Raw genomic sequence first — 24,066 nt, 5'->3', positions numbered from 1 at the left:
AGTTTGCTGCACTGAAAGTAAAGGGGCTGAATAATTGCACGCCCAATTTTTCATTTTTTGATTTGTTAAAAAAGTTTGAAATATCCAATAAATGTCGTTCCACTTCATGATTTTATTTTAGTAAAATGGCACTTACTTAAAAAATATATATATATATTTTTCACCTTTATTTAACCAGGTAGGCTACTTAACAAGAGGCACATCTCAACAGGTGGTCCAGGTAAATCATGACATGGCAGTTGGGGCTATCCTCTTTTGTTATTTATTGTTCCTCAAACAAGATGACGTCACAGATTCCCATCAGACCAACACCTTGAAAGCCTAAAAAGTTGTCTAACAAAACACAAGTAATAGATCAGACATTGCTAGAGGACTTCTTGCAGTTGGAAGACATTGCCGTTGCCATTGTAATGCATATAAAGACAATAAAAAAAGAGAAGATTGCTTTATGTTTGAGGTTTACTTTAATGAAATCAAAGGCATATTTATGAGCGTTAGAGCACAATTTAAATGCATGTACAGTTGAAGTCGGAAGTTTACATACACTTATGTTGGAGTCATTAATTCAACCACTCCACACATTTCTTGTTAACAAACTATAGTTTTGGCAAGTCGTTAGGACATCTACTTTGTGCATGACACAAGTCATTTTTCCAACAATTGTTTACAGACAGATTATTTCACTCTTCACAATTCCAGTGGGTCAGAAGTTAACATACACTAAGTTGACTGTGCCTTTAAACATCTTGGAAATTCCAGATAATTATGTAATGGCTTTCGAAGCTTCTGATAGGCTAATTGACATCATTTGAGTCAATTGGAGGTGTACCTGTGTATGTATTTCTAGCCCTACCTTCAAACTCAGTTCCTCTTTGCTTGACATCATGGGGAAATCAAAAGAAATCACCCAAGACCTCAGAAAAAAATGTGTAGATCTCCACATGTCTGGTTCATCCTTGGGAGCAATTTCCAAACGCCTGGAGGTACCACGTTCATCTGTACAAACAATAGTACGCAAGTATAACCACCATGGACCACACAGCCGTCATACCGCTCAGGAAGGAGACGCATTCTGTCTCCTAGAGATGAATGTACTTTGGTGCGAAAAGTTCAAATCAATCCCAGAACAACAGAAAAGGACCTTGTGAAAATGCTGGAGGAAACAGGTACAAAGTATCTATATCCACAGTAAAACAAGTCCTATATCGACATAACCTGAAAGGCCGCTCAGCAAGGAAGAAGCCACTGCTTCAAAACAGCCATAAAAAGCCAGACTATGGTTTGCAACTGCACATGGGGACAAAGATTGTACTCTTTGGAGAAATGTCCTCTGGTCTGATGAAACAAAAATATAACTATTTGGTCTTAATGACCATCGTGATGAAAGAAATAAAAGCTGAAATAAATAATTCTCTCTACTATTATTCTAACTGACTTAAGACAGGGAATTTTTAATAGGATTAAATGTCAGGAATGGGTAAAAACGGAGTTTAAATGTATTTGGCTAAGGTGTATGTAAACTTGCGACTTCAACTGTATCTTATTCATAAAGACAACATCAAAGCAAATCAGAGAAGATTACTCTGAGATTTACTTCAATTAAGTCAAAGCCATATTTTCGATAGTTTTGGAGCCCAATCCTTTGTGCAACAAACTTATTTACACACTAACTATAGAAATTGGTTTATAATACAAGACATATTTACCGTGATTACAATAAACTGTTGATCTTTGTGCAACATTTACACAACATAGCAATGCAATTCAAATCAAAATTGAATCTAGTCCTGTAATTCTACAGGTGATTGCCTGAATGCATGACAAAGCAAAAATCAATTTCCCAGATGATCACTGTTTTGGATTTCTTCAGGTGAGACGCATATCATTCTCCTTCGCAGTGTGGAAGAACAGTGGAAACCAGAAGCTTTTCTGCAATAAAATAAAGAATAAGAATAAGACATCACTTCTTCACATTATGTAACCATTTCAATGAATGACTAGAATGCAACTTCAGAGCTAAAGAAAGTTGATTTGATGTTAAGTTATATGAAGTTAATATAAGACATTTCATGAAGCTAATATGATGTTATTTGAAGTTGATATGACATTATATGAAATTGATATGATATGACATTATATGAAGATAATATGGTATGAACTTATATATGAAGGTAGTACGATATGACGTTTTGGAGTTATACGTAGTTAATATGATATGATGTTATATGGAGGTAATGTTATAGGAAGTTTCATGAAGTAGATAGGAAATTAAGTTTTCTGAAGCTAAAATGTTATATGAAGTTGATATGATCTGAAGTCATATGAAGCTATTATGATACATTTATATGAAGTTGATATGATTTGACATTTATATGAAGCTAGTGTGATATGATACAGTGCCTTCGGAAAGTATTCAGACCCCTTGACTTTTTCCACATTATGTTACGTTACAGCCTTATTCTAAAATGGATTAAATAAAAAATGTTCCTATGCAATCTACACACAATACCCCATGATGACAAAGCAAAAACTGGTTTACAGAAATGTTGGCACATTTATTGCAAATGAAAAACCGAAATACCTTATTTACATAAGAATTCAGACCCTTTGCTAAGACTCAGAATTGAGCTCAGGTGCATCCTGATTCCATTGATCATCCTTGAGATGTTTCTTCAAATTGATTGGAGTCCACCTGTGGTAAATTCTATTGATTGGACATGGTTTGGAGAGGCACACACTTGTCAATAAAAGGCACATGACAGCCCTCTTGGTGTTTACCAAAAGGCACCTAAAGACTCTCAGACCATGAGAAACAAGATTCTCTGGTCTGATGAAACCAAGTTGGACTCTTTGGCCTGAATGCCAACCATCACATCTTCCATTCCTGTGGCGGTCCTCATGAGAGCCAGTTTCATCATAGCTCTTGATGGTTTTTGCAACTGCACTTGAAGAAACTTTCAAAGTTCTTGAAATGTCCAAATTGACTGACCTTCATGTCTTAAAGTAATGATGGACTGTCGTTTCTCTTTGCTTATTTGAGCTGTTCTTGCCATTAATATGGACTTGGTCTTTCACCAAATAGGGCTATCGTCTAAATACCACCCCTACCTTGTCGCAACACAATTGATAGGCTGAAATGCATTGGGAAGGAAAGAAATTACACAAATTCACTTTTTACGGGCCACACCTGTTAATTGAAATGCATTCCAGGTGACTACCTCATGAAGCTTGGTTGAGAGAATGCCAAGAGTGAGCAAAGCTGTCATAAAAGCAAAGGGTGGCTACTTTGAATAATCTCAAATATATTTTGATTTGTTGGACACTTTTCTTGTTTACTACATGAGTCTTCATTATTATTCTACAATGTAGAAATAAAGAAAAACCCTTGAATGAGTTGGTGTGTCCAAACTTTTGACTGTTACTGTATATGAAGTTAATGTTATATGAAGCTAATATAATACATTATATGAAGTAATTATGCTATGACTTGGGTGACTGGAGTCTTTTACAATTGTTTGGGCCCTCCTTTGACACTGCATGGTATAGAGGTCCTGGATGGTAGGAAGCTTGGCCCCAGTGATGTACTGGGCTGTACGCACTACCATCTGTAGCGCCTTATTGTCGGATGCCTAACAGTTGCCTTACCAGGCGGCGATGCAACCGGTCAGGATGCTCTCGATTGTCCATCTGTATAACTTTTTGAGGATCTGGGGACCCATGTCAAATCTTTTCACTCTCCTGAGGGGGAATAGGTTTTGTCGTGCCCTCTAAATGACGGTCTTGGTGTTTTTGGACCATGATAGTTCGTTGGTGATGTGGACACCAAGGAACTTGAAACTCTCAACCCGCTCCACTCCTATTCCTGTAGTCCACGATCATCTACTTTGTTGTCCTGGCACCACACTGCCAGGTCTCTGACCTCATCCCTATAGACTGTCTTATCATTGTCTGTAATCAGGCCTACCACTGTTGTTTCATCAGCAAACTTAATGGTGTTGAAGTCATGCCTGGCCATGCAGTCGTGGGTGAACAAGGGAGTACAGGAGGGGACTAAGCACACACCCCTTAGCGGCCCCCGTGTTGAGGATCAGCATGGCAGATGTGTTGTTGCCTACCCTTACCACTTGTGGGTGGCCCATCAGGAAATCCAGGATCCAGTCGCAGAGGAAGGTGTTTAGTCTAGTGATGAGCTATGTGGGCACTATGGTGTTGAATGCTGAGCTGTAGTCAATGAACAGCATTCTCACATAGGTGATCCTTTTGTCCAGGGGGGAAAGGCTGTGTGGAGTGTGATTCAGATTGCTTCATCTGTGGATCTGTTGGGTTGGTATGCGAATTGGAGTGGGTCTAGGGTTTCTGGGATGATGGTATGGATGTGAGCCATGACCAGCCTTTCAAAGCACTTCATGGCTACCGATGTGAGTGCTACTGGGCGGCAATAATTTAGGCAGGTTATTCTAGCATTCTCAGTGATGACACTTGCCAGTTGTTCCGCGCATGCTCTGAGTACACGCTCTGGTAATCTGTCTGGCCCCACGACCTTGTGAATGTTGACCTGTTTAAAGGTCTTGCTCACATCGGCTACGGAGAGCGTGATCACACAGTCATCCAGAATAGCTGGTGCTCTCAAGCATGTTTCAGTGTTGCTTGCCTCGAAGCGGGCATAAAAGGCACTTAGCTCGTCTGGTAGGCTTGCGTCACTGGGCAGCTCACAGCTGGGTTTCCCTTTGTAGTTTCTAATAGTTTGCAAGCCCTGCCACGTCCTACGAGCATCAGAGCCAGTGTAGTAGGATTCAATCTTAGTCCTGTATTAACGCTTTGCCTGTTTAATGTTTTGTCTGTGGAAATAGCAGGGTTTCGTATAAGCGTCCGGATTAATGTCACGCCCATTGAAAGCGGCATCTCTAGCCTTTAGCTCAGTGCGGATGTTGCCTGTAATCCATGGCTTCTGGTTGGGATATGTACGTACGGTCACTGCCGGGATGACGTCTATGCATTTAATGATGAAGCCGGTGATTGAGATGGTATACTCCTCAATGCCATTGGATGAATCACGGAACATATTCCAGTCTGTGCTAGCAAAATAGTCCTGTAGCGTAGCATCCGCATCATCTGACCACTTCTGTATTGACCGAGTTACTGGTACTTTTTGCTTTAGTTTTTGCAGGAATCACGAGGATATAATTATGGTCAGATCTACCAAATGGAGGGCGAAGGAGAGCTTTGTGTGTGGAGTAAAGGTGGTCTAGAATTTTTTTTACCTCTGGTTGCACTTGTGACATGCTGGTAGGAATTAGGTCTTCAGGATTTAAGTTTGCCTTCATTAAAGGCCACTAGGGGCGCCGCTTCTGGATAATTATGGATGTCCCCAGGCACCCTCATTTGTTGACTTCTGTGATCGAAAAAGCCTTGGTTTCATGCATGTCAACGTCAGAAGCCTCCTCCCTAAGTTTGTTTTACTCACTGCTTTAGCACACTCTGCCAACCCCGATGTCCTTGCTGTGTCTGAATCCTGGCTTAGGAAGGCCACCAAAAATTCTGAGATTTCCATACCCAACTATAACATTTTCCGTCAAGATGGGAATGCCAAAGGGGGAGGAGTTGCAGTTTACTGCAGAGATAGCCTGCAAAGTTCTGTCATACTTTCCAGGTCCATACCCAAACCGTTCAAACTTCTAATTAAAAAAATGTATCTCTCCAGAAATAAGTCTCTCACTGTTGCCGCCTGCTACCGACCCCCCTCAGCTCCCAGCTGTACCATGTACACCATTTGTGAATTGATCGCCCCCCCATCTAGCTTCAGAGTTTGTTCTGCTAAGTTACCTAAACTGGGATATGCTTAACACCCCGGCAGTCCTAGAATCTAAGATAGATGCCCTCAATCTCACACAAATCATAAAGGAACCCACCAGGGAACAACCCTAAATCTGTAAACAATGGCACCCTCATAGACGTTATCCTGACCAACTGGCCCTCCAAACACACCTCCACTGTCTTCAATCAGGATCTCAGCGATCACTGCCTCATTGCCTGTATCCGCTACGGGTCTGCAGTCAAACGACCACAACCTAATCACTGTCAAATGCTCCCTAAAACACTTCTGCGAGCAGGCCTTTCTAATCGACCTGGCCCGGGTATCCTGGAAGGATATTGACCTCATCCCGTCAGTTGAGGATGCCTGGTTACTTCTTTAAAAGTAACTTCCTCACCATCTTAGATAAGCATGCTCCGTTCAAAAAATGCAGAACTAAGAACAGATATAGTCCTTGGTTCACCCTAGACCTGACTGCCCTTGACCAGCACAAAAACATCCTGTGGCGTTCTGCAATAGCATCGAATAGTCCCCGCGATATGCAACTGTTCAGGAAAGTCAGGAACCAATACACGCAGTCAGTAAAGTCAGCAAAGGCCAGCTTTTTCAAGCAGAAATTTGCATCCTGCAGCTCTAACTCCAAAAAGTTCTGGGACACTGTAAAGTCCATGGAGAACAAGACCACCTCCTCCATGCTACCCACTGCACTGAGGCTAGGTAACACGGTCACCACCGATAAATCCATGATAATCGAAAACTTCAACAAGCATTTCTCAACAGCTGGCCATGCCTTCCTCCTGGCTACTCCAACCTCGGCCAACAGCTCCGCCCCGCCCCGCAGCTACTCGCCCAAGCCTCCCCAGCTTCTCCTTTACCCAAATCCAGATAGCAGATGTTCTGAAAGAGCTGCAAAACCTGGACCCGTACAAATCAGCTGGGCTTGACAATCTGGACCCTCTATTTCTGAAACTATCCGCTGCCATTGTCGCAACCCATATTACCAGCCTGTTCAACCTCTCTTTCATATCGTCTGAGATCCCCAAGGACTGAAAAGCTGCCGCGGTCATCCCCCTCTTCAAAGGGGGAGACACCCTGGACTCAAACTGTTACAGACCTATATCCATCCTGCCCTGCCTATCTAAGGTCTCCGAAAGCCAAGTCAACAAACAGATCACTGACCATCCTGAATCCCACCGTACCTTCTCCGCTGTGCAATGTGGTTTCCGAGCCGGTCACGGGTGCACCTCAGCCACGCTCAAGGTACTAAACGATATCATAACCGCCATCGATAAAAGACAGCACTGTGCAGCCGTCTTCATCGACCTGGCCAAGGCTTTCGACTCTGTCAATCACCATATTCTTATCGGCAGACTCAGTAGCCTCGGTTTTTCGGCATGCTTTTCAACCGTTCGCTGCCTATTCCGACCTAGAATATGTGGAGATCGATAAGTACCTAGGTGTCTGGCTAGACTGTAAACTCTCCTTCCAGACTCATATCAAACATCTCCAATCCAAAATCAAATCTAGAATCGGCTTTCTATTTAGCTAAATAGATGGTGACAAATAATATCGATGAGAACTCTCTTGGTAGGTAGTGTGGCCTACAGTTTATCATGAGGTATTCTACCTCAGGCGGGCAATATCTCGAGACTTCTTTAATATTAGACATCACGCAACAGCAGTAATTGACAAATACACACACCCCCACCCCTCGTCTTACCAGACGTAGCTGCTCTGTCCTGCCGATGCACGGAAAACCCAGCCAGCTCTATATTATTTTTGTCGTCGTTCAGCCACGACTCTGTGAAACATAAGATATAACAGTTTTGAATGTCCCATTGGTAGGATAGTCTCGACCGTAGCGCATCCAGTTTGTTTTCCAGTGATTGCACGTTAGCCAATAGAACCGATGGTAATGGTGACTTACTCACTCGCCTCCGAATCCTCACAAGGCACCCCAACCTTCTCCCTCTGTGTCTCCGCCTTTTCTTCACGCAAATGACGGGTATTTGGGCCTGGTCTCATTAAGAAAAATCTTTGTCCAGTTCAAGGTGAGTAATTTCTGTTCTGATGTCCAGATGATCTCTTTGGTCATAAGAGACGATAGCAGCATCTTAATGTACAAAATAAGTTACAAACAATGCAAAAAAAAATAAAAAAATTGCACAGTTGGTTAGGAACCCGTAAAACTGCAACCCCTCCGGCGCCATTATACTACATAATGTTGTTATTTAAAGCTAATATGATATGCCGTTATATGAAGTTGACATAATATTAAGTTATTTGAAACTAATATGACATGATGTTACATGACATCGATATGATATGACGATATATGAAGCTAAAATTATGATGTGATGTGGGAAGTTAATAGATATATGAAGGTAATATGATATGATGTTTTATAAGGTTATGACATTATTTTAATATAATAAAATACGTTAAATGAAATAGATATGATATTAAGTTATATGGAGCTAATATGATATGACATTATGAAGCTAATATAATATGTTATATGAAGTAGAGGTTATATTTATGTATATGAAGCTGACATAAGATGTTATGTGAAGTGAATATGACTTGAAGTTATATGAAGCTTATGATATGTGGATATACGATGCTCATATGATGTGACATTATATATAATTAAATGATAAGGAGTTATATAAAGTAAATCTCATGTGAAGGTGATGTTATGTTTTATGAAGTAGATATTAAGTTACAGTATATGAAGCTAATATAATATGTTACTTCAACCTAATATTATATGATGTTTTATGAAGTCATTTAAAGCTAATGAAATGACACTATATAAAGGTAATGTGATATGTTTTATGAAGTTATATGAAGCTAATATAATACGTTATATTTAGTAGATATCATATTAAAGAAGCTAATAACAACTGATAAGTGAAGCTAATATGACATGAAGTTATATAAAGGTAATATGACGTTATTTGAAATGTATATGATATGACGTTTTATGAAATGATTATGATATGACGTTATATGAAGCCAATATGATGTTGTATGAAGCTAATATGATATGATGCTATATGAAGCTAAAATGTTATGATTTTATATGAAGGCAATAATATATTATGAAACTAACATACATCAACATGTATTGATCACATCTTTACTAATGCTGCAGTAATTTGCTTTAAAGCAGTATCCAAATCCATAGGATGTAGTGATCACAATATAATAGCCATATCTAGGAAAACCAAAGTTCCAAAGGCTGGGCCTAATATTGTGTATAAGAGGTCATACAATAAGTTTTGTAGTGATTCATATGTTAAAGATGTAAAGAATATTAGCTGGTCTGTGGTGTGTAGTGAGGAGTCACCAGACACTGCACTTGACACATTTATGAAATTGCTTATTCCAGTTACTAATAAGCATGCACCCATTAAGAAAAGGACTATAAAAACTGTTAAATCCCCTTTGATTGACGAGGAATTGAATTTTTTTTATGGTTGTGAGGGATGAGGCAAAAGGTATGGCAAATAAATCTGGCAGCCCAACTGATTGGCAAACGTACTGCAAATTAAGAAATCATGTAAGTTTGTGAGTGCTTTTGGTGACAAGCCGAATTTCTTCAGCCTTCTGAGGTTGAAGAGGCGCTGCTGCGCCTTCTTCACCATGCTGTCTGTGTGGGTGGACCAATTCAGTTTGTCCGTGATGCGTACGCCGAGGAACTTACTACCCTCTCCACTACTGTCCCGTCGATGTGGACAGGGGGGTGCTCCCTCTGCTGTTTCCTGAAGTCCACGATCATCTCCTTTGTTTTGTTGACGTTGTGTGTGAGGTTAATTTCCTGACACCACACTCCGAGGGCCCTCACCTCCTCCCTGTAGGCCGTCTCGTCGTTGTTGGTAATCAAGCCTACCACTGTAGTTTCATCTGCAAACTTTATGATTGAGTTGGAGGCGAGCATGGCCACGCAGTCGTGGGTGAACAGGGAGCACAGGAGAGGGCTCAGAACGCACCCTTGTGGGGCCCCAGTGTTGAGGATCAGCGGGGTGGAGATGTTGTTACCTACCCTCACCACCTGGGGGCGGCCCGTCAGAAAGTCCAGTACCCAGTTGCACAGGGTGGGGTCGAGACCTAGGGTCTTGATGATGAGTTGATGATTAGTTTGGAGGGTACTATGGTGTTAATTGCTGAGCTGTAGTCGATGAACAGCATTCTCACATAGGTATTCCTCTTGTCCAGATGGGTTAGGGCAGTGTGCAGTGTGGTTGTGATTGCGTCGTCTGTGGACCTATTAGAGTGGGTCTAGGGTGTCAGGTAGGGTGGAGATGATATGGTCCTTGACAAGTCTTTCAAAGCACTTTATGATGACGGAAGTGAGTGCTATGGGGCGGTAGTCGTTTAGCTCAGTTACCTTGGGAACAGCTTTCTTGGGAACAGGAACAATGGTGGCCCTCTTGAAGCATGTGGGAACAGTAGACTGGGATAAGGATTGATTGAATATGTCCGTAAACACACCAGCCAGCTGGTCTGCGCATGCTCTGAGGCGCGGCTGGGGATGCCATCAGGGCCTGCAGCCTTGCGAGGGTTAACACGTTTAAATGTTTTACTCACGTTGGCTGCAGTGAAGGAGAGTCCACAGGTTTTGGTAATGCGCCGTGTCAGTGGCACTGTATTGTCCTCAAAGCGAGCAAAGAAGTTCTTTAGTCTGTCTGGGAGCAAGACATCCTGGTCCGCGACGGGGCTGGTTTTCTTTTTGTAATCCGTGATTGACTGTAGACCCTGCCACATAACTCTTGTGTCTGAGCCGTTGAATTGCGACTCTACTATGTCTCTATACTGAAGCTTAGCTTGTTTGATTGCCTTGCGGAGGGAATAGCTACACTGTTTGTATTCGGTCATGTTTCCGGTCTCCTTACCCTGATTAAAAGCAGGTGTTCGCACTTTAAGTTTCGCGCGAATGCTGTCATCAATCCACGGTTTCTGGTTTGGGAATGTTTTAATGGTTGCTGTGGGTACGACATCGCTGATGCACTTGCTAATAAACTCGCTCACCGAATCAGCGTATTCGTCAATGTTGTTGTTTGACGCAGTGCGAAACTTATCCCACTCCACGTGATCGAAGCAATCTTGAGAATCAGATTGGTCGGACCAGCGTTCAACAGACCTGAGCGCGGGAGCTTCCGGTTTTAGTCTCTGTCTATAGGGTGGGAGCAACAAAATGGAGTCGTCGTCAGCTTTTCCAAAAGGAGGGCGGGGGAGGGCCTTATATGCGTCGCGGAAGTTAGAATAACAATGATCCAGGGTTTTACCAGCCCTGGTAGCACAATCAATATACTGATAGAATTTAGGGAGTCTTGTTTTCAGATTTGCCTTGTTAAATTCCCCAGCTATGAATGCAGCCTAGGATATGTGGTTTCCAGTTTAAATAGAGTCAAATAAAGTTCGTTCAGGGCCTTGTTGTCAAGAGACTGGACATTAGCGAGTAGTATGCTCTGGAGCAGTGCGCAGTGTGCCCGTCTCCGGAGCCTGACCAGAAGACCGCTTCATCTGCCCCTTTCACGGCAACGTTGTTTTGGTTCGCCGGCTGGGATCCGATCCATTGTCCTGGGCGGTGGGCAAAACACAGGATCCGCTTCGAGAAAGTCGTATTCCTGGTCGTAATGATGGTGAGTTGACGTTGCTCTTAAATCCAGTAGTTCCTCCCGACTGTATGTAATAAAACCTAAGATTACCTGGGGTACCAATGTAAAAAAAAAAAAATACTGCATAGTTTGCTAGGAACGCGAAGCGAGGCGACCATCTCTGTTGGCGCCGGAAGAAGTTCTCCGGCGCTGACAGGTAGATGCAGGTATTCCCCAGGATAGCTGTTTAGGCCTCTTGTTTTTTTCAATCTTTACAAATGACATGTAAAGCCAGTGTGTTTATGTATGCAGATGACTCAACACTATACACGTCAGCTACTACAACGACTGAAATTACTGCAACATTTAACCTCTCTAGGATAGGGGATGCTAGCGTCTCACTTGGCAAAAAGCCAGGGAAAATGCAGCGCTGCAAATTCAAATAAAATGATATAAAAATCAAACTTTCATTAAATCACACATGTAAAATACTAAATTAAAGCTACACTCGTTGTGAATCCAGCCAACATGTCAGATTTTAAAAAGGCTTTTTGGCAAAAGCATAAGAAGCTATTATCTGATGATAGCACAATAGTAAACAATGAGGGTAGCATATTTCAACCCTGCAGACGCTACACAAAACGCAGAAATAAAATATAAAACATGCATTACCTTTGACGAGCTTCTTTTGTTGGCACTCCAATATGTCCCATAAACATCACAATTGGTCCTTTTGTTCGATTAATTCCATTGATATATATATCCAAAATGTCAATTTATTTGGCGCGTTTGATCCAGAAAAACACTGGTTGAAAAATGGTTTCTTTCTTTGTTTACGGAGGTGCTATCCTCAGATAATAGCATCGTTTGCTTTCGCCTAAAAGCCTTTTTGAAATCTGACATATTGGCTGGATTCACAACAAGTGTAGCTTTATTTTGCTATCTTGCATGTGTGATTTAATGAAAGTTTGATTTTTATAGTAATTTATTTGAATTTGGCATGTCAATTTCTCATGGCTCAAAGTGGAAGAGAGATTGACATTGTAGTATCTTAAGAGGCTTCTTAAGTACAGTTTTAGTATTTAATTGTAACTGAGAATAACATTCCCTAATGCACCTGTCGTAAACTACCTGAGGCTTTCTCAAGCATGGTTATATATGGCAGACATATCAAATGGCTACGGATAGAGGAAAGCAACCCCCATCTTGAGTCAATATTGCCAAGCTGAAGGTACTGAGCTGTCTGTTTAAAATACTAGCAAACAGCTCGGACACCCATGCATACCCCACAAGACATGCCACCAGAGGTCTCGTTACAGTCCCAAACAGACTGTGGGGGGTGCACAGTACTACACAGAGCCATGACTACATGGAACTATATTCCACATCTGGTAACTGATGTAGTAGAAGCAGTAGAATCAGATTTAAAAAGCAGGTAGAAATACACCTTATGGAACAGCGGGGACTGTGAAGTAACACAAATATAGGCACAGACATATGCATACACACATGATAACACACGTACTGTACACACACATACACATGGATTTTATGTTGTAGATATGTTGTAGTGGAGTATGGGCCTGAGGGCGCACACTTAGTGTGTTGTGAATTCTGTAATAACTCTTCCTGGACCCCAGGAAGAGTAGCTGCTCCCTTGGGGATCCATAATAAATACAAATATGATTTTACGTTATGATTCTAATATGATGTGACGTTACATGAAGAAGATATATGAATTTGACAAAGTATTTTGATTTCAAGTTAAAGTGTACTGTTAGCTAGCTAGCTAACGTTAGCTGTCTGGCTCGCTAACTAACGTTACGTCATGCGTTGGGTTTCATTGTTTACCTAGCTAGCTATATAGCTACATTTCTTAACAAATGACTCTCGTCTTAGTGTGGCAGAGCGCAGAATAACTGATGCATTTTTTGAATGCTCAACACCCGTTGAATATGTCCAGTGTCAGTAAACGTTGGCAACAAATCAACCCTACTTATTGGCCAGAGTGTCGAGTGTGCGCTCTGAATGCGAAACACTCTGCATTTAGTAACGGACAATCTGACAGCACAGTTGCAGTCACCAATGCTCTGGATAACATAACAACTTAACCAGCTCTGATAGGGCGAGTAATGTTCAGTGAGATGTTCTCTCTCTCTTAAATGTCTGGAAGTAGCTGGCAAGTTAGTACAGAAAGCACAGATCAACCCTTAAAGAGATGGGTGGGGCTAAGGCTTAAGAGGGTGTGAACAATGCTGAATGGGTGTAAACAAAGAAGGGCTCTCCAATAGTAGTACCAAAACTTTGAAAGACGGTTTTCTCAAAAGTGAGTATACAAGTTCACCAACTTTCAAAGCAGAATTACTTTCCCATTGTTTCCTCAAATGCAATGTTTGATATGCCATTTTGTAGATCTGAGTCTACTTTTATCCATGTAAAAAACAGATGTTAAAATGTTGGGACTGAATCTAGGTGGTGATTCACGTATGATATGAAGTTATATGAAGCTAAAATGATGACGCTATAAAAATATATATATTTTTTCCCCACCTTTTTTTTAACCAGGTAGGCCAGTTGAACAAGTTCTCATTTAAAACTGCGACCTGGCCAAGATAAAGCAAAGCAGTGCGACACAAACAACACAGTAAGATAAGGGAGTTAAGGCAATAAATAGGCCATAGTGGCGAAATAAATGACAATTTTGAATTAACGCTGGAGTGATAATGTGTAGATGATGATGTGCAAGTAGAGATACTGGGGTGCAAAATAAATAACAATACTGGGGATGAGGTAGTTGGGTTAGAGCTATTTACATATGGGCTGTGCACAGGTGCAATGATCGGTAAGCTGCTCTGACAGATGATGCTTAAAACTAGTGAGGGAGATATTAGTCTCCAGCTTCAGTGATTTTTGCAATTCCTTCCAGTCATTGGCAGCAGAGAACTGGAAGGAAAGGCGGCCAAAGGAGGAGTTGGCTTTGGGGATGACCAGTGAGATATACCTGCTGGAGAGCGTGCTATGGGTTGGTGTTGCTATGGTGACCAGTGAGCTGAGATAAGGCGGGGCTTTACCTAGCAAAGACTTATAGATGACCTGGAGCCAGTAGGTTTGGCGACGAATATGAGGCGAGGGCCAGCCAACGAGAGCATACATGTCGCAGTGGTGGTTAGTATATGGGGCTTTGGTGACAAAACGGATGGCACTGTGATAGACTGCATCCAATTTGTTGAGTAGAGTGTTGGAGGCTATTTTGTAAATGACATCGCCGAAGTCGAGGATCGGTACGAGAGTCAGTTTTACGAGGGTATGTTTAGCAGCTTAAGTGAAAGAGGCTTTGTTGCGAAACAGGAAGCCGATTCTAGATTTAATTTTGGATTGGAGATGCTTAATGTGACTCTTGAGGAGAATTTACAGTCTAACCATACACCTAGGTATTTGTAGTTGTCCACATATTCTAAGTCAGAACCGTCCAGAGTAGTGATGCTAGATGGGAGGGCAGGTGTGGGCAGTGATCGGTTGAAGAGCATGCATTTAGTTTTTGTTTTACTAGCATTTAAGAGCATCTGGAGGCCACGGAAGGAGTTGAAGGATTAAAATTATTCTCAAGACCCCCACCATTGATTATGTTGTTATTAATTTGCTTATGTGCCATTGTCCTTATGCTCACTGTATAGCTGAACATTGAGGCCTCTCTGTGTCTAGCTCTCTGCCAAAACCCGCAGCCCCGCATCTGTGAGAAAAGGTGAGAAAAGGGACTGAGGGTGATAGCGAGACACAGAGAGACTATGTCTGTTTTTCTCTGAAATAAGGGCAGATTTGCATACCGCTGAGACAGGTTCTCAGAAACCTTGTGTTAAGAATAACTTGTTCTTTTAGCTACACATGCAGGGTTGACAGAGGAAATCACACCACCACCAATCTTGGAGATTGCACCTTGTGCGATCAGATCCTGTCTCTCTTTTGTTGGGGGCAGAACACAGGAGAGAGATCAGTTGTATGTCTAATGTTTGATATTTGATTTCTGTCTACAGCTGTATATGGATAAAATTGTTATGATTTATAAGTGCACATTTTGAGTGTTCCTTACTTGTTAAGTAAATAACGGAGCCCATAAAAGTGGAACCAACAGAGTGTTGTATGACATTGAAGCTCATCTGGAGGTTTGTTAACACAGTGTCCAATGAAGGAAAAGAAGTATACAGAATGGTGTTGTCTGCGTAGAGGTGGATCAGAGAATCACCAGCAGTAAGAGCGACATCATTGATATATACAGAGAAAATAGTCGGCCCGAGAATTGAACTCTGTGGCACCCCATAGAGACTGCCAGAGATCCGGACAATTGGCCCTCCGATTTAACACACTGAACTCTATCTGAGAAGTAGCTGGTGGACCAGGCAAGGCAGTCATTTGAAAAACCAGGGCTGTTGAGTCTGCCGATAAGAATGTGGTGATTGACAGAGTCGAAAGACGGCTGCACAGTACTGTGCATGACCAGGTTAGAAACCAAAACACACCAAGACAATCATGAAGAGGGCACGACAAAGCCTATTCCCCCTCAGGAAACTAAAAAGATGTGGCATTGGTCCTGAGATCCTCAAAAGGTTCTACAGCTGTAACATCGAGAGTACTGGTTGCATCACTGCCTGGTACGGCAATTGCTTGGCCTCTGACCTCAAGGCACTACAGAGGGTAGTGTGTACGGCCCAGTACATCACTGGGGCTTAGCTGCCTGTCATCCAGGACCTCTACACAAGGCGGTGTCAGAGGAAGGCCCTAAAAAGCCACCCCACCCCAGCCACCCCAGTCATAGATTGTTCTCTCTACTACCACATGGCAAGCGGTACCGGAGGGCCAAGTCTAGGACCAAAAGGCTTCTCAACAGTTTTTACCCCCCAAGCCATAAGACTCCTGAACAGGAAATCAAATGGCTACCCGGACTATTTGCATTGTGTGCCCCCCAACCAATCTTTTTTACGCTGCTGCTACTCTCTGTTTATCATATATGCATAGTCACTTTAACTATACATTCATGTACATACTACCTCAATCAGCCCGACTAACCGGTGCCCCCACACATTGGCTACCTGGACTGTCTGCGTTGTGTCCCGCCACCAGCCACCCACCCACCAACCCCTCTTTTACGCTACTGCTACTCTCTGTTCATCATATATGCATAGTCACTTTAACCATACCTTCATGTACATACTACCTCAATCAGCCTGACTAACCGGTGCCTGTATATAGCCTTGCTACTGTTATCTCCTCGCTACTGTGTATAGCCTCGCTACTGTATATAGCCTCGCTACTGTTATTTTCCACAGTCTTTTTTACTGTTGTTTTTATGTCTTTACTTATCTATTGTTCACCTAATGCCTTTTTTTAACTTAACAATTGCACTGTTGGTTAGAGCCTGTAAGTAAGCATTTGACTGTAAGGTCTAATTATTTGTAACAGTACCTCCTGTATATAGCCTCACTATTGCCATGTACTGCTGCTCTTTTACTATTTGTTATTCTTATCTCTTACTTTTTTATTTAGTTATTTATTTTCAGTATTTTATTTTTTATTTGTTTTTATTATTGTAATTTTCATGTATTTTTTTGTATTTTTTTCCTTTTCTTTTTAGGTATTTTCTATAAACTGCATTGTTGGTTTAAAGACTTGTAAGTAAGAATTTCACTGTTGTTCACCTGTTGTATTTAGCGCATGTGACAAATCAAATTTGATTTGATTTGACCATGGACGTCCAGTCATTGTTTTAACGCTAGATAGCAACTTCATTCAAACTGCATGCAGAGACATAAAAATGCTACCCGCGAGTTGAATTGATTTTTGATTTGATTTGGATCTCTTGGACTAATCTTCCAAGAGTCCTTAAACGAGTTCATCTGACTCTGGGCCAAAATCCCAACGTATCCATTTAAGTTATATGAAGCTAATATAAGATGTTACATGAAGCTAATATGATATTAAGTTATACGAAATGGATATGTTGGGATTTTGGTCCAGAGTCAGATGAACTTGTTTAAGGACTATAGGAAGCTAATATGATAGAACCCGTACTTGTTTTAGCAGTCTCAGCAGAGCAGTCCTCTTCGTTGGAGGCCTCGTCTTGGCTCTTTTGTGGCTGATCTTAGCATGAAGTTGCTGCACCCTCTGGTCTGCGTTGTCGTTGTAGAACTGTTCTGAGACCAGTAGTTTGAGCTGACCCATCTTGGCAGACAGCAGGTCTAGGACAAGTAGAACAACCAGGATAACTGACAGTGGGACCAGAGACCTGGAGACGAACAGGGATGGTTGGGGTTAGGGTTATCAGGTCTAGGACCAGTAGATAACAGACAGAGGGACTAGAGACCTGGAGACGAACAGGGAGGGTTGGGGTTAGGGTTTGCAGGTCTAGGACCAGTATATAACAGACAGGTCGACCACAGACCTGGAGACAGGACTCGCAATTACCTTCTTTTGTCACCGTACAGGTATCGTCCTGAAGTGCAATGTCAACTGTCCCAAACTAAACTTGAACAGTCCCAAATTGATGTTTTATATGCCAACATGGGTCTAGGTAATTTGCAGTGCTTTTAAAGTAGTTTGTGTATTTCTGAGACAGATACAGTCTATATTACATAAACTTAATTTGGTAAGAAAAATATGTAGCATCTTAATGAAAGCAAACATCTATTACATTATTAATAATTGTAATTTATTAATTGAACATGTATACAATGTTATTTTTTTTATTTGTTTAACTAGGCAAGTCAGTTAAGAACACATTTTTATTTACAATGAAGGCCTACCTCAGCCAAACCCTAACCTGGACGAAGCTAGGCCAATTGTGTGCCTCCCTATGGGACTCCCAATCACGGCTGGTTGTGATTAAGCCTGGAATTGAACCAGGGACTGTAGTGATGCCTCTTGCACTGAGATGCACTGAGATTCAGTGCCTTAGACCGCTGCACCACTCGGGCGCCATCGGTCTAGGACACGTAGATAACAGGCAGGCCGAACACAGACCTGGAGAGGAGCAGGGAGGGCTGGGGAAGGCAATCCTCCTGAAAGAGGGTGAAGGTGTAGGAGAAATCCTTCATGATGGCTCCCCCTGGGAGAGGGATAAACACGATGCTGTTGTCTTCCTGATGAATGGGAAAGAGAGAAAAAGAGATTGATGCCAGCCTTTGACCTAACCTAGCTAGCATTAGCGTTAGGGTTGGAGCTGGAATTATGTTAGGTTTTCTCTGGAGGAGTATCTCATTAAAGTGTTACCAAGATGTTCTATCATCCTATTTCAAATAAAATGTAATACAATTGTATTTGTCACATGCCCTCAACCAACAATGCAGTTTTAAGAAAATATAGTTAAGAAAATATTTAATTAATAAACTAAAGTAAATAAATATATATATATAAAGTAACACAGTGAAATAACAATAATGAGGCTATATACCAGGGGTACTGGTACCGACATGACATTGTATGGTTTTCTGAACCTCCAAGCATGGCGACTAACATTTAGGTTTATCTTTAGGTTAATGCTGAATGGTTCTAGTTCAACTCACGTTTAGGTTCATCTTTAGGTTAATGCTGAATGGTTTCAGTTCCAGAAGGTGTTTGTTGATAATCAGAATAAGCCAGTAGAGCAGTGCGTCCAGGGAGATGAATAAGAGCCAGATTGGGAGGTGGGTGAGCACTGGAACCAGGAACCAGAGCATGGTGTAGCCCTCTCTCCGTGTGAAGCGGGCGGAGGGGATGGAGCGGAATTGATCTGCCTCCTCTGGGCTCAGAGGGAGGAGGTAGGGCTTCCCATCAGCTCTCTGTTGATCATCGTATCTAATAAACCTGCTGGTGATGAAAGTGTTCTGGTACTTGAGGTTGAAGAAGTATTTTCTGAGGAACAGGGTAGTGGTGATGATGACCAGGGTGACCCCTAGTACCGGGACTCCTCTCTGGAACACAGCCATCACCAGGTCGATGCACACCTCAGCGCTCTTCGCTGTTGTGTTCAGTGTCAGGACAGCATCCTGAAGTTTCACCGTCAGATCGTTGGACTCAACGCTGTGTCCGACGGTGAATGATGACTCGTACTTGACAACTCCAAAGTCTATGAACTTGTTGAGCTTCTCGCCCACCCACCTCAGCAGATTGACATAGTTATTTATTGGACTGACGTCCAACAACACTCTCTTCTTCTCCAGGTTACACACCAGACTGCTGGACACTTCTCTGAGGTTTCTGATGAATGAATAGATGAATAAATTGATTACTAAATGGATTTTAAAAAATTACAGATGGTATTAAAATGTTTCTTATCCTTGCGCTGTTTGTGACCAGATTTCCCTGAATGCAAATTATTTGACAGGTATTTTTGAAAATATTTGCAGAGTTGTGATGTTTAACTCGACTCGTCTTAACCACGTAGATCTAAATAAATAACTTTCATAGCTCTACAACAAAGAACGCCACTAAGTTGTTTTTAGTTTAACCTTCCTTTCACTAGGTAATCAGTTAAGAACAAATTCTTATTTACAATTGGTATTTTATTAGGATCTCCATTAGCTGTTGCAAAAGCAGCAGCTACTTTTCCTGGGGTCCACACAAAACATGAAACATAATACAGAATGAAAAAAATACAGAACATCATCAGACGAGAACAGCTCAAGGACAGAACTACATAGATTTTTAAAAAGGCACACATAGCCTACATGTCAATGCATACACAAAAACTATATGGATCAAATAGGGGAGAGTTGTGCTGTTAGGTGTTGCTTTATCTGTTTTTTGAAACCAGGTTTGCTGTTTATTTGAGCAATATGAGATGGAAGGAAGTTCCATGCAATAAGGGCTTTATATACTACTGTATGTTTTCTTGAATTTGTTCTGCATTTGGGGACTATGAAAAGACCACTGGTGGCATATCTGGTGGGATAAGTGTGTGTGTCAGAGCTGTGTGTAAGTTGACTATGCAAACAATTTGGGATTTTATCAAAAGAAGTGATGCAGTAAGTCTCTCCTCAACTCTTGGCCAAGAAAGACTGGCATGCATAGTATTTATATCAGCCCTCTGATTACAATTAAGAGCAAACGCAGCTTAACTAGATCTTTCCTTGCAGCACTGACCCACACGACTGGACAATAATCAAGACTATACAACTAGAGCCTGCAGAATTGGCTTTTTGGAGAGTGGTGTCAAAAAAGCAAAGCATCTCTTTATTACGGCCAGACCTCTCCTCATCTTTGCAACCATTGAATCTATATGTTTGACCATGACAGTTTACAATCTAAGGTAACGCCAAGTAATTTAATCTCCTCAACTTGTTCAACAGCCACACCATTCATTACCAGATTCAGCTGAGGTCTAGCACTTAAGGAATGATTTGTACCAAATACAATGCTCTTACTTTAGAGATGTTCAGGAGCAGTTTATTACTGGCCACCCATTCCAAAACAGACTGCAACTCATTGTTAAGGGTTTCAGTAACTTCATTAGCTGTGATTGCTGATGTGTATATGGTTGAATCATCAGCATTCATGAACACACAAGCTTTGTTTAATGACAGTGGCAGGTCATTGGTAAAATAGAAAAGAGTAGAGGGTCTAGAGAGCTGCCCTGCAGCACACCACACTTTACATGCTTGACATTAGAGAAGCTTCCATTAAAGAAAATGCTTTGAGTTCAATAGATAGCTCTAAATCCACGGTATGGCAGAGGTTGAAAAGCCATAGCACTTAAGTTTTTTCAACAACAGGTTCTGGTCAATAATATCAAAGGCTGCACTAAAATCTAACAGTACAGCTCCCACAATCTTCTTATTATCAATTTCTTTCAACAAATCATCAGTCATTTGTGTCAGTGCAGTACATGTTGAGTGCCCTTCTCTATAAGCATGCTGAAAGTCTGTTGTTAATTTGTTTACAGAGAAATAGCATTGTATTTGGTCAAACACATTTTTTTCCAACAGTTTGCTAAGAGCTGCAGGCAAGTTTATAGGTCTGCTGTTAGAACCAGTAAAGGTCCCTTTACCACTCTTGGGAAGCGGAATTACTAGGCTCAGATAAAAAAAAATATGACAGATAGGAGTGGCTATGGAGTCAGCTATCATCCTCAGTAGCTTTCCATCAAAGTTGTCAATGCAAGGAGGTTTGTCCTTTTTGATAGTTAACAGTAATTTTTCCACCTCTCCCAAACCAACTTTACAAAATTCAAACTTGCACTGTTTTTCTTTCATTATTTGTTTTTTTTATGCATGAATATAATTTCTCACTGTTTGTCGTGGACATTTCCTGCCTAAGTTTGCCCACTTTGCCAATGAAATAATCATTAAAATAATTGGCTATAATTGGCTCAAATGGTTTTGTGATGAATAAGCTTAGATGTGTTTCTACATCTGCATTGCTTGCTCTTTGGGGTTTTAGGCTGGGTTTCTTTACAAGCACTTTGTGACATCTGCTGATTTTAAAAATGACTTTGACTACATTTTACCTCCACCGACATGTACAAATTACCCCGACTAACCTAACATTGACTATGTACTGGTACCACCTGTATATAGCCTCATTATTGTTATTTTATTGTGTTACTAGAATTTTTCCCTTTAGTTTATTTAGTAAATATTTTTAAAACTCTATTTTCTTTATAACTGCATTTGTTGGTTTAGTGCTTGTAAGTAAGCATTTCATGGTTAGGTCTACACCTGATGTGTTCAGCGCATGTGACATATAAAATGTTATTTTGTTTGAATTTGACCTCTGAATGTACATGACATGTACAGTATTTTGATATTTTCGGACCCAAGGGAACAATTTGTACCCTAACCGTAGCACCCCTTACCCTAACTCACCTTAAGGTGTTCTGGACATTCCAGAGGATCACCAGCCCAGTGCCTGCCGTCAGAAGCAGGTTCCTGCCCTGCTTCATAGTGCAGGAGATAAGAAATAGCAAGGAGAAGCAGCGGACTCTCTTGGAGCAGAACAGGACAGCTGTCAACAGGAGTGAGCAGCAGCCTGAGGTGACTCCACACACCACTAGGCTGTAGTTCAGAGAGAAGTAGAGGCCCAGTAGGAGGGCCCCTCCCAAGGCCAGGCTCAGGGTCAAGCAGCTGAGGAAGTGGAGGAGGATATGTCTCCAGCCCTTCCTGTGGTCCGAGGTGTAGAGCAGGACCATCATGGACCAGACCCGGAACAGAGCCAGCCTCTCAAGTTGGGATGGCATTGTAGTAGGAGGAGCAGGTTGAGGGTTTGGAGAACAGGTCCAAAATGAACAGTAAAATAATATGGAGAAATAAGTGAAATAATATCTAGTGGCACACCCCTCTTCACTCTGACGCTACCTCTCTTTGACTGTCTGACTAACCCTAACCCTAACCCTCTCTATGACTGTCAGACTGCTTCACTGTGTCTCTTGTTTAAAGGAACAGTTTGTGAATCCCCTAACCATAATCGCACTAATCTAATCATAGAAGCAGGTTTTGAAATGTCATGTCCTGTAATGATGTGTGTAATGGTCTGTTGTGTATTGCTGTAATGGTTTGTGGGAGGATGTCTTGGTTTGGTTCCAACTTCAAGACATGCAGAGGAAAGCATGTCTTGACAACTGATAACTAGGGAAATACCACTTCCTTATTTGTATGACAAATCAACTTCTATCATTCCTTCTGTAGTGTCTATTGACAACAACCTGTCATCTAATTATATACAGGCTAGTTCACAAAGAAACACAAAAAGTAGGATATCAATGTAATTTGTCTCAAAACAAGAAACAATTAAAAATATCTATTGTGGCATTTACCTATTTCCATATAGCATATGTGACCCGATTCAGGAAACTAGGCGAATGTCGCAAGTCACGGCTTCACAGGAGAGCTGTTTGAACATACAAAATATTTTCATGTGCCTTAATATCAAACTTGTATGCCATTTGTAAATACAAATAAAAGTGTTAAATTACAACCCTAGTTGGTTTAGCCACAGAGAAAGGGAGAAACCTTCCAGCTAGCCATGATTGGCTGAGATAATGAGTGGGCTGGACATGCCGAGAGATGAGTTTGGATTGGTCTGCCATATAGCACGCGTTTGTCTATTGTAGCTGGTCAGTATGTATTGGTAATCGTGTTAAACTCTGCTTTAAAAATGGTTTTATCGTGTAGTAAAACTGCATAAACCTCATGTCAAGTTAAAGTGTACTGTTAGCTAGTTAACGTTAGCTGGCTGGCTCACTAGCTAACGTTATGTGTATGTTCTCCACTTTCTGGAGGACCGAGTTTTGAAATCAGTGGAATTCGAGTATGATAGCTAAGGAGATGGAGAAAACATCAGTCTGGATTATGTGTCAAACTAAGGGCAACCATGCATGGCATCAGACAGGAGATGTGTCCAACCATGATGTATACTGGTAAAATAGTCTAGCTAGCTACATTTTCATTACACGTTTCTAATTTTGACAGAAAGTGGTTTCATTTCAAGTTGACTGTTAGCGAGCTAACGTTAGGTATGATCTTATTTTTCATATCTCAGACACATTTGCTTGACTAGTTAAAGCCATAGAACCTGGTTGGTTAGCTACCTGCAGATTCATGCAGGGTCGTAACGTCATGAGTTGTGATTATGATCCATTGTTTAGCTAGCTATCTACATGTCTTCAAAAAATACTCCACTCTAATT

The 24,066-nt window shown here is 41.5% G+C and overlaps 1 protein-coding gene across 1 annotated transcript; it reads right to left on the bottom strand.

The window, feature by feature from the left end:
* Window positions 1-445: 445 nt before the first annotated feature.
* On the bottom strand, window positions 446-22,918 carry LOC110487813 (dendritic cell-specific transmembrane protein). The gene is made up of 5 exons (XM_021559729.3): window positions 22,248-22,918; window positions 18,969-19,641; window positions 18,427-18,545; window positions 17,479-17,692; window positions 446-1,929 (listed from the first exon to the last, which is right to left on the bottom strand). Exons 1-5 carry the CDS (start codon window positions 22,616-22,618, stop codon window positions 1,867-1,869), a joined length of 1,440 nt encoding a protein of 479 aa, XP_021415404.3. The 5' UTR covers window positions 22,619-22,918; the 3' UTR covers window positions 446-1,866.
* Between the last annotated feature and the right edge of the window lie 1,148 nt (window positions 22,919-24,066).

The sequence above is a fragment of the Oncorhynchus mykiss genome, chromosome 18 (genome assembly GCF_057628025.1).
Source record: "Oncorhynchus mykiss isolate SJ-2025 chromosome 18, ASM5762802v1, whole genome shotgun sequence".
NCBI classification, from domain to species: Eukaryota; Metazoa; Chordata; class Actinopteri; order Salmoniformes; family Salmonidae; genus Oncorhynchus; species Oncorhynchus mykiss.
Note: the sequence above shows the minus strand (reverse complement) of the source record. Positions and strands in the feature narration are given on the sequence as shown.